Source organism: Theobroma cacao, chromosome 6 (assembly GCF_053813885.1).
Source record: "Theobroma cacao isolate CCN51 chromosome 6, ASM5381388v1, whole genome shotgun sequence".
Classification (NCBI taxonomy): domain Eukaryota; kingdom Viridiplantae; phylum Streptophyta; class Magnoliopsida; order Malvales; family Malvaceae; genus Theobroma; species Theobroma cacao.
This window is the reverse complement of record NC_142644.1, coordinates 30,444,804-30,458,713: the sequence shown is the minus strand read 5'-3', so window position 1 is coordinate 30,458,713 and position 13,910 is coordinate 30,444,804. Positions and strand designations below refer to the sequence as shown.

The window sequence follows — 13,910 nt, the reverse complement described above, 5'->3', positions numbered from 1 at the left end:
AGCTTCAAAGATTCTTATTTTACTTTTCCATATGTATATTGATAATTTCTTGCAGGCTTGGAAAAATTGGAGGGAAGGGACAGCGTTGAATCTCATTGACCCAACTTTGAGGGATGGTTGGAGAAATGAAATGATGAGATGCATTCACATTGGATTATTATGTGTTCGAGAAAACGTAGCTGATAGGCCAACCATGGCTACAGTTGTTCTGATGCTTAATAGCTTCTCAATCTCCCTCGCACTGCCCTTAATGCACCAGCAACATTGAATCTGACATGTCATCCCCATCAAAATATTATTCCCGTGTCTTAGAGTCCAAGCAATCCAAAAGTGAAACAATCCCTCTATTGCGAGAACGAGGTTGCAATTACTAAAAACTATATTCTCAATAGTACTTTAGAATTGTCTTAAATTTTACAACTTTTCCGTTAAAGATATCACTTACTGCACTTGTCTCAAGTGGTAGGATTAGGTGATAGTTTAAACAGAGGCTTTAAGCATATATAAAGGCTTTAGAATTATCTTAAATTTTACAACTTTTTTGTTGAAGTTGTCATTTGTTCACTTTAGTTGATAACCCAATGTTTTCCTTCTAGTTAACTAGGGTGATTTAAGCATATATAAAAACTTAGACTTGTCTCAAGTGGTAGCATTAGGCGAGACTTTAAACAGAGATTTTAAGTACACATAAAGACTTCCAATTGTTGAATTTTGGGGTTCTTTCATGCCAACGGATATGCACTATGCTCTGCTTGATTTAATTGTAAATCACACGCTTTTATAAAAAATTTACCTCCAATTTAATTTCATAAAAAAAAATTATACATATCATTTGTTTAATTAGAAATGAAAAAAGTACACAAAATAAAAAAAAATTAAAAGACTCATTAAGTCTCATTTCACAAGTAAATATTTCATTGAAGTAACATTTCTTAGTATTCGGTTTGATAATTTTTTTTCATAATTTTATAACATATGCTTAGTTTTATATTATCAATCCAAAATTTTTAAATTTTAAATCTTAATATAAAAGTTTTATTAAATATTTAATATAAAATTATAAAAAAAAAATCAAATCAGACACGAAATCTAAAAGGAGGAAATTCTGAACCTCATCTTGTGGGGGCCATACAGGTCAAGATTGACCTGTTGAATTGCTTTGATCAACTCAAGACCCATTCAATTTTGGCTGCTATGGTTGCAGTTCTAAATATCTATGGAAAAAAACCCAATGATTAAAGCAACTGTGGGAAAAGGGGAACGATAATCCTTCTTGAGAATTCTGTTAGTCCTCAACAAAGCATCGAGACAGAAAGAACACCAAAAGTACGAAATGATTTTTTGTTGATTACGTTATCAAAGAAGTTAAAATTTTAATTAAAAAATCAACAAAAGTATGAAAAAGGTTTCTTGTTGATTACGTTGTCAAAGTAATTGAGAACTTTAATATTTCACATATGATTATATATATATATATATATAATTTTTGTAAATATATAAATAATTTTTTTTATAATAGATATGATTGAATAAACAATTTTGATTCCTTTTATTACAAGAATATGATTACAAAACCTATTATTTTAATTTTATCTGTCACATCCGTCAAAGATGTCTCGAGTCTTCAGCGCTAAACACAAGTTATGGCGATAGTGACTGGCATGTGGTTGGTTGCAGGCGTCGGGCCAAAAGTTATACCATAAAAAGACGTATGCCCACATGGCTTCCTGCACCAAAACTGGTGAAGGGCAAGGAGAGACGCTGGCGATGGGGTGTTCAGGACGTCTACTGTTTTATTGTTCAGTCATCGTATCCCTTGCTGCTCTCGCCCTTGCAGATGAATCTGATCCTTATTTTGAGTGTCGACACGTTGAGGACAAAGGCAACTACACTGCAAACAGCACCTACCAGGCCAACCTCAATGGCATCGTCTCCCAACTTTCCTCTCTTACAGAATTCAATTACGGGTTCTTTAATCTGTCTGCAGGTGAAAGCCCTGACAAGGTCAACGCAATCGCACTATGCTCGGGGGACAGAACCCAAGATGAATGCAACAGTTGCCTTAACCACACCGCAACAGTGCTCCTGCAGCGCTGCCCCTGGTACAAGGAGGCCACCGCATGGTATGACTTTTGCTTGGTGAGGTACGCCAACCGAGACATCTTTGGACAACTGGAAAACGAGCCCCGTACTTGTGCCTACAACGAAAGGAATGCATCAAACCCTGAGCAGTTCAATAATGGATTAAGTGAACTCTTGAATAATCTAAGCAGCATAGCCGCAGCCGGGGGTCCTCTTCGCAAGTATGAAGCTGGTAATGCACCGGCTGGTAACTTGCAAACGGTATACGCTGCGGTGCAGTGTACTCCTGATATGGACGAGCAAAATTGCACTGCTTGTCTAAATCACGGAAAGCAAGAGTTTTTAAAATGTTGCTACGGAAGGATAGGATGCAGGGTTCTTAGACCTACTTGTATCTTGAGGTATGAGTCTGACCCCTTTTATAATCAGACTTTAGTTCCTCTACCGTCATCGCCACCATCTCCAACACCACCTGGTCCAACTTCTCCTCCGACGCCAAGAGGAGGTAAAGAATCTATTGCCTTTTTGCTAAAACATATATTTCTTTTTCATTTATAATCAATATTAGGAACAGTAAGATCTTGAACATATAAATCAGATTGATATGTAATGATTACTTTTTTTTTAATTATTTCATAAAAGATTTTTTGGCACCTTTGGGTGTTTAATAAGTGAATTTCCATTAAATTTTACAAAGTTCAGTTCAATTCCATGATTTGATGTTATCCAAACATGATGATAATATTTGTAAGACAATAAAATTCTATTGTTATTGATTTTCCAAACATAGAGTTAAAAGCTGTGCAACAAAGAAGAAAAGAACAGGGGAATAGTCAAAGAGAGGCCTTAGTCAAGGCTGATGTAGGCAACGAATTTGAAATTTCTAAGGGATGACATTTTCCATGATATTTGTTAAGGCCTCTCTTTAACCTTCTCAATCAAACAATCAAGTATAACGAAAATCTGCAGTCAAATCTTTATTCCTTTTAAGATACACAATAAAAACAAAAAAAAAATCAAATATTGATTCAGTCTCTTGGCTTAAATGACAAAATAAGATTTTCCAAGAGCAAAGCACCAAAACCCATGAGACTACAGATTCCAAGGGATCTTGGACTTGGGGGTTGTCTTTTAAGTTTATTTATATATAATATGTTAGTTTAAGTTCTAAGTTTAATTTTGTGTTTTGCAGGGAAGGGCAACAACACTACTCGAACTGTCATCATTGTTATTGCATCAGTTGTGAGCTTTCTGATACTAATTATCGTCTCCAGATGCATCTTTTCAAGACGAAGAAAGCCATTCGAGAAAGTTGAAAGTAAGCAAATAGATTGCGCTAGTCATGACATTAAATTTGACATTATTCGCTAAAATAGAATGATCTTACTTCACCTGCTGAAAACCAACATATTGGTGAGCATAGCACTATGGTCATAGACCAATTGCTGAGGAAACTGTACGATAAACAAGCAGAAGTTACTCTATCATCGGGGAATAAGTTTGCATTGTGGCAGTAGAATGTCTTTGAAATGCATACAAAATGCCAATTATTATGTCTGCCTGAGTAAACCTTTTGCCTTTTTTGCAGCTGCGGATGTTCAGATTACTGGGGCTGAGTCCTTGCAATTCGACTTTGCAAGTGTTCTGGATGCAACTAATAACTTTTCTGATGCAAATAAGCTTGGACAAGGAGGATTTGGAGCTGTTTACAAGGTAAAGATCAGCACTTCTATCAGACCAGAATATCAGTATAATTTATCTCAATTGATCATCAAATTCCAGCCTAAATTTTTAAGGTTCGGGCTCTAAATTCATCAAAAGTCCCTTATGGTACGTTCTACTATATTTTAGGGTCAGCTTCCAAATGGACAAAAGATTGCTGTGAAAAGATTATCTAGGGATTCTGGACAAGGAGACTTAGAATTTAAGAACGAGGTCCTGTTAGTGGCCAAGCTTCAACACCGCAATTTAGTTAGGCTCCTTGGTTTCTGCTTGGAAGGGCAAGAAAGGCTTCTCATCTATGAGTTTGTGCCTAACCGAAGCCTTGATCATTTCATATTCGGTACAGTTTCAATTTCACTTACGGATTGCATTCATAACAACTCCCTTCAGGTTTCCTGTTTTCAGAGACTTGAATACTTTGGTTATTATGTTTTTTAGCTGCATAGCCATGAACGGGGACATATTTTTAAACTGATCATAATACCCAAGAAAAAAACTACAATTCTAGAATTTGTTCCTACTCCATTAATGACTGATATAAAAGGTTTTGTGAAAATATAGATCCAATCAAGCGTGCACAATTGGATTGGGAAACACGTTACAAAATCATAGCAGGCATTGCACGTGGACTCCTTTACCTTCATGAAGATTCAAGACTTCGGATAATTCATCGTGATCTTAAAGCAAGTAATATTTTGTTAGATACAGACATGATTCCTAAAATTGCAGATTTTGGGATGGCAAGGTTGTTTGGACAAGATGAATCACAAGCCAATACTAGCAGAATTGTGGGAACCTAGTAAGTACCAACATGTCCTAGTGAGAGCTTTGAATTGTTTCTTGTATGCATAGATTAATCTAGTATTTTATGCCGTAGAAATAGCAAGTAATATTCTATTTTCATAGAAAGATTAGATATTATAATCAAGAGGCTTTCTTCACTTGTTAAGTTGAGAATGATACAAGAAATGTTAATATGCAGTGGATATATGGCTCCAGAGTATGTTATTAATGGGCAATTCTCAGTGAAGTCAGATGTCTTCAGCTTTGGTGTACTACTTTTAGAAATCATCAGTGGTCAAAAAAGTAATCGCTTCCGTTACGAAGAGACTGAGGAGTACCTACTGAACTTTGTAAGTATGACTCTGAAGACTAAAGTCATGTATTTGCTTCACTCTTGCTACGCTCTAACATAATGCAAATAAAACGTTATTATAAGTGGAAATTAATAATTTCTTGCAGGCATGGAGAAATTGGAGGGAAGGGACAGCATTGAATCTCATCGATCCCACTTTGAGTGATGGTTCCAGAGATGACATGATGAGATGCATCCACATCGGGCTACTATGTGTTCAAGAAAACGTAGCTGGCAGACCAACCATGGCTTCGGTTGTTTTCATGCTCAATAGCTTCTCCACCACCCTCGCGGTGCCGTCACAACCAGCATTTGCTCTGCAGAGCAACAATATCGAATCCGACAGGTCATCTTCTTTGGGAACTAATTCATGGCCGTCAGAGTCCAACCAATCCAAGAACGAATTACTCCCAGTATCCCAGAACGAGGTTTCGATTACTGAACTATCTCCTAGATAGTGCTTGGAAATTGTAAGTTCATTATCTTGAATTTAATTGCTATAAAGTATTATGTACCAGTTCAGGATGTAGCTGTATATCTCACCAAGAAGTGGGGTGAAAGTCTGGGTGGAAATCTCAAACTTATAGTTTTTACTTATTGGCATAAAAAAGGGTACTGATGTTGCTTATGATAATCACTACCCAACATGTGTAACCTCATTGTAATTTTTTTTGGGTAAAATTTATCCATTTCTTTTCTCTTTTTGTGTAGAATCTAAAGAAAATTAAAGAAATCAAATTTTTCTGAACTCTCCCTCATCAAGAAACCTTGTTTTGATATGAAGACCCTGCATATAAAAGCAACATCCCTCTTTCGAACTCAAGTCCAAGGACCGGCTCACATGATCCTCAAAAACTTAAATGATAGTAATAGATTTAAATTGGTATATAAATTTTAATAATCACATTCACATTAGAAGTGAGATACGGGGTTCACAACCTCACCCACTCAAATTTTTGATATCCTCATCAAGACCACAAATCATTTATAAGGCTAAAATCTCACACCAGAGCAATGTAAAAACTCACTTAGAACTGACGAAAGCTCTGATACTATTTGTAATGATCCAAATTTAACCACCACCCAGCAATTTTCTCCTAACTTTTACACAAAACCTATCAATTATACAGCAGACCCAAGGCAGAATAAGACAGAGCAAAGGGAAGCCTTGCATGAGAGAGACACATAAGTATTCAACATTTTCAGAGTACAAATTTATTATCAAAATATTAATCGATGCAATTAATTTAAAAATAAGTTGACATTGCTGATGAATGCAACAAAAAGTATTAATAATTGAGACTAACAATGATACACCGGTGCATGACAAATAAAATTCACTTTTCAAAAAAGAAAAAGTATTTAGTAATTGAGATTTATCTGTTGCTTTGATTTTGGTTGGGACTGGACTCCTTTTTATTTTCTTCTTGTAGGAAAATGGAACTGGAGAATTGATGACCAAAGATTTACCAACATGAATAATGGCTTCCCAATTTTCCGAAATTCTGACTAACCTTGATTTGAATTTATTATCAAAGGGCTAATAAGCTGAAAATGTTGCAAAGTACATGCCTAATGCAACCCAAAAACTTGAATTATGAGAATTGCATTTTAAACCTTAAATGCTAGAAACTCATTCAACCCATCGTGCATATTTCTTGTCTTTGTCCTTTTCAGTTTAAAAGTGTAGGGGTGGTCGTGGGTGGGAACTGGGAGGGGTGAGGATGAAGCAGGGCCTTGGTGTCAAAACAAAACCCACGCTAGTTGTCCAAGCTCGATGACCCAAGCCTAGTTGTCAATTCAGATGGTAAACTAATATGATTTGGGGGGTTAAATCAGTTGACCATCCAAGTCTTAGCTATGCATCAAGATGACTTTGCCAAACCTTCTGTGGACAGCAGCGCATTTTACGCATTCTTCCTGTGGGAACATTCCAAAATGTGAGATTACCTGGTGTCGGACATTGCAGAGTAGCCGTAGGAAGAAGTTATCTCCATTGCAGGCCTTAGAAAATGACTAATTCTCAACTTTCTTTGAAAACCACCAGGCAAGTAAGGTCAGCTGCGGTGACATCATTGATTTATGCATAGTACTAAACTATTAATTATAAAGGTGAACAGAATCAACAGGGTACCGTGGAAGCTGGACACGAAGAGACGTGTTTTTACCTAATCCAAGCTAAATTTTTGAATCACCATTTTTCTTAAGGCAAACTCGATAGCTAGCTAAATCCCAGGAGCATGAAAAAACCATGACTCTCCTCTACAGATCCAAAACCTTTCTTTTCTTCTTGATCACAATCTCCGGGCTTACTAGCTTCATCACTTGCCAGTCACCAACATACAGTTAACACTATTGTTTAGGTCCAGATAATGATACTGCCACTGCTGGTTATAAATCTAACCTTACAGATGTCCTGGATTCTATATCCTCTAAAGCTTCCGACCACAGCTTTTATAATGATAGCTTGAATGGAATTTACAGTCTCTTCCTTTGCAGAGGTGATGTTTCTAGCGATGTATGCCAGGATTGTGTAAGCAATGCTACTCAAACACTCACACAAAGATGCCCTTCTGATAAAAGTGCAATCATATGGTATGATCAATGCATGTTACGCTATTCAAATATCAACATTTTTGGCCTGGTGCGGCTTCTTCCAGGGTGTCAATGTGGAATACTCTGAATAAAACTTCACCTGATGAAGGAAATATTGGAGCCCAAGGTTTGATTTTTTCTCTAGTTGATCACGCTCCATATACAGAAAATATGTTTGAAACAAAGGAAACGGTAGTGGGAAATGGACCAGACCGTAGGTATGGTCTCGTGCAGTGCAGCAGAGATCTCAATGTACGTGCATGTTCTTCTTGTTTGAGAGACTTGTTAGACCAGACAGAGAATTGCTGCATAGAGAAAAGAGGATGGCGAATTTAACTCCAAGTTGCTATATAAGGTAAGAGATGTACCAGTTCTATGAGCAACCATCAGCTCCACCACCTGATAATGAAGGTAAGTAAAACAGGCTTATTTCATCACCAGGCAATTTTTTCTTTCCCTCTATGGAAGCAGAGGATTATCCTGTTTTATGATAATATTCAGACTGAATATATAAAAAAAAATAATACTGTAGTAATTTTGTCTGATAAATCAACATGATTATTTGGTGCAATGTATCAGCAGGAGATAGTAAGGGAGGCAAAAGCACAAAGAAGACTATAATCATCATTGTATCATCATTAGCAGGGGTTTTTGTATCAGTTCTGGTGGGTTTCTTTTTCTTGTATTATTCATCCTTAGTCAGGAAGAGAAGACAGAAAGGTAGATACAAGGAGGCCTTCCTACTTGCAGCTTCTTTTACTTTATTTTTTAGTCCAAATTTTAAACATTTACTACTTAATACTCAGACGAGGGAACAAGTCAAGTGATTTTGTTAAGAGGTTGTCAAGGATCAAAGCGTGCGGATTTGATGGAGGCAGGTATTCATCTATCAGATGAGGATCACAGCGGAGAGCTGCATCACATCAATTTAGCCACCATACAGTCTGCAACAAACAACTTCTCCAGGGGAAATAAGCTTGGAGAAGGTGGTTTTGGCCCAGTTTACAAGGTTAAAAGTAGTTCTTTGATCTCCAACCTTATTGTCAATTATTGAAATAATTTGCTGTCTAGAAACAGCAGAAAGGCTGATATGCACATTAAAATTTTATGAGACTCTCATTCATTGACAGAAGTGCACAATTGAAATTGGTGTGGATATATTTCTTTGGATGACTAAAGTTTAAATGCTTTCAGGGAAAAATGCCTAACGGGAAGGAGATTGCAGTTAAAGGCTTTCGTTGAAATCAAGACAGGGTCTTGAAGAGTTCAAGAATGAAGTGAAGTTAATTTTTAAGCTTCAACATAAAAATCTTGTGAGGCTGTTGGGATATTGCTTGGAGGAAGATGAAAAGCTTCTCGTCTACGAGTACATGGCTAACACCAGCTTGGATGCCTTTCTGTTTGGTTTGTCTCTCTCTTTCTCTTACATGTCAAACTACTGTTAGATGATTCTTGTTTTTCTTTATGCTACGTATCCACGAGGTGAACTGCATATGCTAAAAGTGTGGTGCATATAAGTGCATGTGAAAGATGAGTATCTGGTATAAGATTTGTCCACTTATTTAGATCGAGCATTTCTCATAGCTTAGACTATTACTTTGTTCTTATGCTTTTCCGGAAAGCAGATCCAGAAAAATGCAAGGTACTAGACTGGGAAAAACGCTCAAACATCATTAATGGAACTGCAAGGGGCCTTCAGTATCTGCATGAGGATTCTCGGCTTAAGATAATCCATAGGGATTTGAAAGCAAGCAATGTTTTGCTAGATGATGGTATGAACCCTAAAATATCAGATTTTGGAACAGCAAGAATTTTTGGAGGCAATCAAATCGAAGCCAACACTGAGAGAATTGTTGGCACATAGTAAGTACTTCCATTCTTGTTCCTTCACGCAGTTATTGTTGCAAAGCATCGTTAGGCTGAGATGAAGTCATCTGTGTTATGCCTCTAATTATGTTTCACCAATTTTTCAATTGAAATGGAAAATGGGGCAAAAAGATTCAAAATTCAAAAGATCAATGATTACTAGGAAAATCTTGTGCTAATCACGTGTTTTTTGGCTCACTGCATGTTAGTCCACTTTATATGTCCTCTATTGAGTGTTTTACTTTCTCCTGCAGTGGATACATGGCACCAGAATATGCACTAGAAGGGTTGTTTTCAAACAAGTCTGATGTTTACAGCTTTGGAATCCTAATGCTAGAAATATTAAGTGGTAAAAAGAACAGGGGATTCTACCGCCAGGACTGTGGCCAAAGCCTTATAACATATGTATGCATCCTCTCTTTATTATCTGTTTCCTTGTACCCATCCTTAAGGCTTCTTTCCCTAATTAAGACCCTGTTACATATGCCCATGAGCAGGCATGGCAGCTATGGAAAGATGGCAGAGGACTGGAGTTGATAGATTCAAACATTGCTGATGGCTGTCCTATTCACGATGTTGCGAGATGGATACACATTGCATTATTGTGTGTTCAGGATGACCCTGCACTTAGGCCTACAATGTCATCAGTTATTCTCATGCTTGGGAGCAGATCAGTTAATCTCCCCCAGCCATCATCACCCCCATATTCTGCAGCAAGATTTGTTACAACATCTGATCTATCTTCAACTACTCAGACAGGGACAGGGATTCTAACATCTGGTCAGTCTTCAACCACTGCATCTTCCTAGCTCAGGAGATCAAGTGTTAAAAGAGACAGACTTAGTAGGTGACCTTACAGGTTCTGACTATAGTTACTTTTGGGGAGAATGATGCATTTTGTGCTTGCAAATACAAAGAAAAAGGAAGCTGTAGTTAATACATCCTTAACATTCTTCATATATACTAAATTTTAGCTTTACTGGCATATTTCCATACTGTAGAATTGCTGTAATGACAAAAAAAGGCAAGTTGCAACATCATCCGAGAAAAGTCTTTTCCCCAGTTTTGAGAATCTGTTTTGCCAAGAAATGAAAAAAACAATTTTGGTAACCAGTAAAGACAACAGGCTCAATGTGTATGCAAAGCTATGATATTCATGTAAATACTGACAACAACATGAAGATACCCAAGGAAGTGCTGATAAGCTTATATGGAAAATATAGATTAGAATTCCAATTACCAGGTATTTGGTAAATTATCTCGAGCAAAATTAACCATTAACAAAAAAAAACTAACGACAAACATCAAGGACTTCATAGCTGACTCACCACTCATGAGTTGTGACTCTAATTTGCAAGGTATTGAAAAAGCACCAGAAATCATTATACAATGCACTACAACTAGATCCTCAGGGCTCCCGTTCTTCATTTCTTCTTTATTCTGCAATACCAACTCCTCATTCTGCAGCAGGAAAGCTATTGTCTATCAAATTTCACTTTGACCAGGGCCTCACTTGCTTTTGCAAAGCTCAGGCTTCCCATATCTATCTGTGAGAAAGATGAAGAGACTTTCTACTGAAATATTAATCAGGAATAGCTCAAAAATCAAGAACCAGTGCCAAGGAAAAGGATTAAAAGCACAAAAAATTTCAATAACAAAAGAAATTGCCTGATTCAGGAAAGTTGGCTTGCCAATATGTACAGCTGGTGTTAGTGAACTTTTCTGCATAGATTGAAATTACTACATAAGAAAAAAATTGTTGGCCGCAGACCCCTTTTTCGACCTTCTAAATAACATACTTGAATAGCCAATGAATGATTATGGCACAAAGAAAAGCATTAGGACTGCCATTGTTATGCCAGTTGCAACTCCATGCAAGGACAATCTCCTAGCACCTGTTTTAGCATTATAAAAATAGTTCAATTTCATTTATTCTAAAAATAATTTCAAGGATTATACTAAACTTATGGTAACGTTATGCAGTGGAGATTTGCAACAAATACGAAAAATTTTGTCTCCATCAAGGAAAAATAATGAGCAAAGCAATCACAACTCACCATCATTTTTAGGAATGGAAATGTTGAAATAGAACTGGTAATCATGGTACCACATGCTACAACTGGACCCGTAAACCTCCCATCCTCTCTTATTCCCAATTGTGGTTCTAAATGTCACTAGCTGACTATCCAAGCACTTGCTACAGTCAGTTCTACTAATATCCCTGGTACACTGAGCCATGCCATACCTCTTCCCAAATTGGCCTGCATCCAACACTGCAGTGTGAAACATCAAAGGCTGCTTTGGTGCTGTTGTTGCAACTTCACTCATGAAGATGAGTCCTTTGGAGACCACAGATGCATCGTCAAAATTGGTGTCATTGACTCTTGCCATCGAAGATTGATCCCAAACGCCAAAGAAATGCTCATTTGAATAGCGAAGAAAGCACCATGTGAACCAGACCTGAACCTTTCTGCTCTTCGAGCAATCATGCAGGGCTACTGCAATAGATTCCCTTGTACAATTAGCACAATTTTCTGTAGAGACATCCTCTCTGCATTGTATAAGACCATAAATCTTCCCTGAGCTCCTTCCCACAGTGGTTTTAAAGTAGCCGTTGTGCAGAGGCCCTTTTTCAGTTAGTAAACTCAGAAGGTTGTCAAGATTGATCCTGAATGAGCTTTCAGACGTAAAATTATCAGCTTCTGAACATTGCCAACCAGAATTCACATTGCTATCAGCACGGCATATGCTAATTGACAACATTAGAACTAAAAATATAATGAAACTTGGCCCACTGAAATACAGCATTTCTTAGTTCTGTAACTCATTTATATCTCGTTGCCCCAGTGGAAAATACAAAGTGCTAGAGATGAGCCATTTCTTCTTCAATTAATGTTGAATTAGCTAGTGTCAAATAAAGAAAACAATAATTACATCTCTTCCTTCTGTTTGTTACAGGTCAACTCTTCAGCTTTGATGCCAGGCAAGCATTTTTGTTCTTAGCCATTGCAAGTTTAAAAGTCAACCGCAACTAGTTGCACATACTTGAGTATGTACTAACCTCACCTCTCCAAAAGTAGTAAAGAACCGAAAGATTGGATAAGTACGAATGATAGCAAGTTTGAAGTTCATAACAGTAAGATGGGTTCGTTCTTACTGCAAGAATCCAAGGCATTGTTAAGTCAAAAAGGCAATCCATGGTGTCTTGTAGGCTTGGATTGGGTCACAGACGGCTGCAGTTGGGGCACAGACGGCTACATTCTACAAGCTGGCTGCATTTTCCCGAGACAAATTAATCACTAGAGGCCTAGCTTTAAAGAAAATGGAAAAATTGTAAGCATTTCTTAAGGGCCATATCACCAGTTTTTCAGAAAAAAAAAAGATATTAACCATTTTTCTCCTTTAATTTTAACCACACAAAAAAAGTACGTTATTTGTGGCAGAAGTTTCTTTGCATCAATTAGCAGCAGAAGAAGAAGTTTGTCTCTTGCATGTTACCCTTGGACCACTGATTTGATTTTAATGGAGATACCACTTTGATTGATATCAATCAATTCTGAAACATGGCCTGATCCTGAAAACCTAAAGGATCTACTATTATAATTCCCGGTCAGGACATGTTCTAGAACTGTTGCAATTATTAAGACCTGTTCGGATGTACCTGCTTTCTGCTCGAAAATGATGAACAACTGAGAAAAAGAAATCCTCATTGCGCATGCCACCTAAATCCATGTCTCTAACAAAAAAGTTTCATATGCAAGCACAAAGGAATTGCTATAAGAAAACCAAAAAATAAAATATTGGGTGGTGACAGATGCAGAGTTAACTAATCATAAATTGACAACTTATGACACATCTTTGAGCATTTAAAGGCGGCTACATATAAATATATATTATATATATTAAGCCATTAATGAAGATAAAAGTCAAGATAGGAATGAATGTCTTGGATTTCCCCAACCTTGAACATCTGATTTGTTTTTCCACGATAAAAACAATGGGTTAGGAATGTCTAGCCTGATTGCCCGAAAGTGACAATGTTTTCTTTCTTGTCATCCATATCCACATCAACTAAGTTCTTGGCAGCACTCTTTAGCAATCCAAACCGTGTGTATGCGCAGAAGGACAGCCACCGGAAATATTTTCTTTGCAGGGAAGCTTCGCCGAGAGCCGCTACGCTGTTCATGGGTCTATCGAGTCGGGATTGTGCTATAATTCCAAGTCGATAGGATACAGCTAGGCCCCTTGTTCAGAAATGGAAAGCGATCAGTTTTCATTCTATGGCCTTTTGGCTAGATCAGGAGGCGTTTTAGGAGTCACGTGGATGACTATAAACTGCTTAATGATAAGGGAAAGAAAGAAAAATCAATGTTCGCATAAAACAAGGAATAGAAAATGTAAACTCATCCACTCCCTCTCCCCATACTCCATGAGAGACAAGAAGACCCAAGCAAGAACTTTATTTTATGAAAGAGATTTAATACATTATCTGCTTGCAATTGGGGTAGAT

The 13,910-nt window shown here is 37.2% G+C and overlaps 2 protein-coding genes and 2 pseudogenes across 10 annotated transcripts; 3 read left to right on the top strand and 1 right to left on the bottom strand.

The window, feature by feature from the left end:
* Nucleotides 1-1,716: 1,716 nt before the first annotated feature.
* LOC18597047 (cysteine-rich receptor-like protein kinase 26) lies at nt 1,717-5,637 on the top strand. Of its 2 annotated transcripts, XM_088807190.1 has the most exons (7): nt 1,717-2,587; nt 3,275-3,400; nt 3,671-3,795; nt 3,934-4,144; nt 4,366-4,603; nt 4,787-4,937; nt 5,047-5,637. In XM_088807190.1, the coding sequence occupies exons 1-7, from the start codon at nt 1,720-1,722 to the stop codon at nt 5,395-5,397; spliced, it is 2,070 nt and encodes a 689-aa protein (XP_088663316.1). In that variant the 5' UTR covers nt 1,717-1,719; the 3' UTR covers nt 5,398-5,637. The 2 variants fall into 2 exon arrangements, with proteins under 2 accessions (XP_088663316.1, XP_088663317.1); XM_088807191.1 differs by lacking the exons at nt 1,717-2,587; nt 3,275-3,400; nt 3,671-3,795 and having other exon boundaries at nt 3,965-4,106.
* A 1,314-nt stretch (nt 5,638-6,951) lies between these two features.
* Nucleotides 6,952-7,893, top strand: LOC18597046 (antimicrobial ginkbilobin-2-like protein; annotated as a pseudogene).
* On the top strand, nt 7,808-10,393 carry LOC148762280 (G-type lectin S-receptor-like serine/threonine-protein kinase At4g03230; annotated as a pseudogene). The gene is made up of 7 exons (XR_016027027.1): nt 7,808-7,945; nt 8,117-8,254; nt 8,341-8,543; nt 8,729-8,938; nt 9,160-9,397; nt 9,655-9,805; nt 9,898-10,393. The product of XR_016027027.1 is annotated as a G-type lectin S-receptor-like serine/threonine-protein kinase At4g03230 (transcript).
* LOC18597045 (antimicrobial ginkbilobin-2-like protein) lies at nt 10,101-12,723 on the bottom strand. 7 transcript variants are annotated; one of them, XR_016027028.1, is made up of 4 exons: nt 11,458-12,723; nt 11,069-11,122; nt 10,729-10,943; nt 10,101-10,205 (listed from the first exon to the last, which is right to left on the bottom strand). XR_016027028.1 is itself a non-coding variant. In XM_018122903.2 (3 exons), the coding sequence occupies exons 1-3, from the start codon at nt 12,206-12,208 to the stop codon at nt 10,910-10,912; spliced, it is 843 nt and encodes a 280-aa protein (XP_017978392.2). In that variant the 5' UTR covers nt 12,209-12,722; the 3' UTR covers nt 10,565-10,909. The 7 variants fall into 7 exon arrangements, 3 of the variants coding, with proteins under 3 accessions (XP_017978392.2, XP_017978393.2, XP_007025920.3); XR_016027030.1 differs by lacking the exon at nt 10,101-10,205 and adding an exon at nt 11,200-11,295 and having other exon boundaries at nt 10,861-10,947; nt 11,458-12,718; XR_016027031.1 differs by lacking the exon at nt 10,101-10,205 and adding an exon at nt 11,200-11,295 and having other exon boundaries at nt 10,868-10,943; nt 11,458-12,718.
* Between the last annotated feature and the right edge of the window lie 1,187 nt (nt 12,724-13,910).

Excerpts from the sequence above, each read along its gene's own strand:
- LOC18597047 (XM_088807190.1), top strand. The coding sequence starts at position 1,720 with ATGGCTTCCTGCACCAAAACTGGTGAAGGGCAAGGAGAGACGCTGGCG. Across the intron at positions 3,796-3,933 it reads GATTTGGAGCTGTTTACAAG|GGTCAGCTTCCAAATGGACA; the intron begins GTAAAGATCAGC and ends ACTATATTTTAG. Across the intron at positions 4,938-5,046 it reads AGGAGTACCTACTGAACTTT|GCATGGAGAAATTGGAGGGA; the intron begins GTAAGTATGACT and ends AATTTCTTGCAG.
- LOC18597045 (XM_018122904.2), bottom strand. The coding sequence starts at position 12,208 with ATGCTGTATTTCAGTGGGCCAAGTTTCATTATATTTTTAGTTCTAATG. Across the intron at positions 11,123-11,457 it reads TTCCATTCCTAAAAATGATG|AAAAGTTCACTAACACCAGC; the intron begins GTGAGTTGTGAT and ends CAATCTATGCAG. Across the intron at positions 10,944-11,068 it reads AGCCAACTTTCCTGAATCAG|ATATGGGAAGCCTGAGCTTT; the intron begins GCAATTTCTTTT and ends TCTCACAGATAG.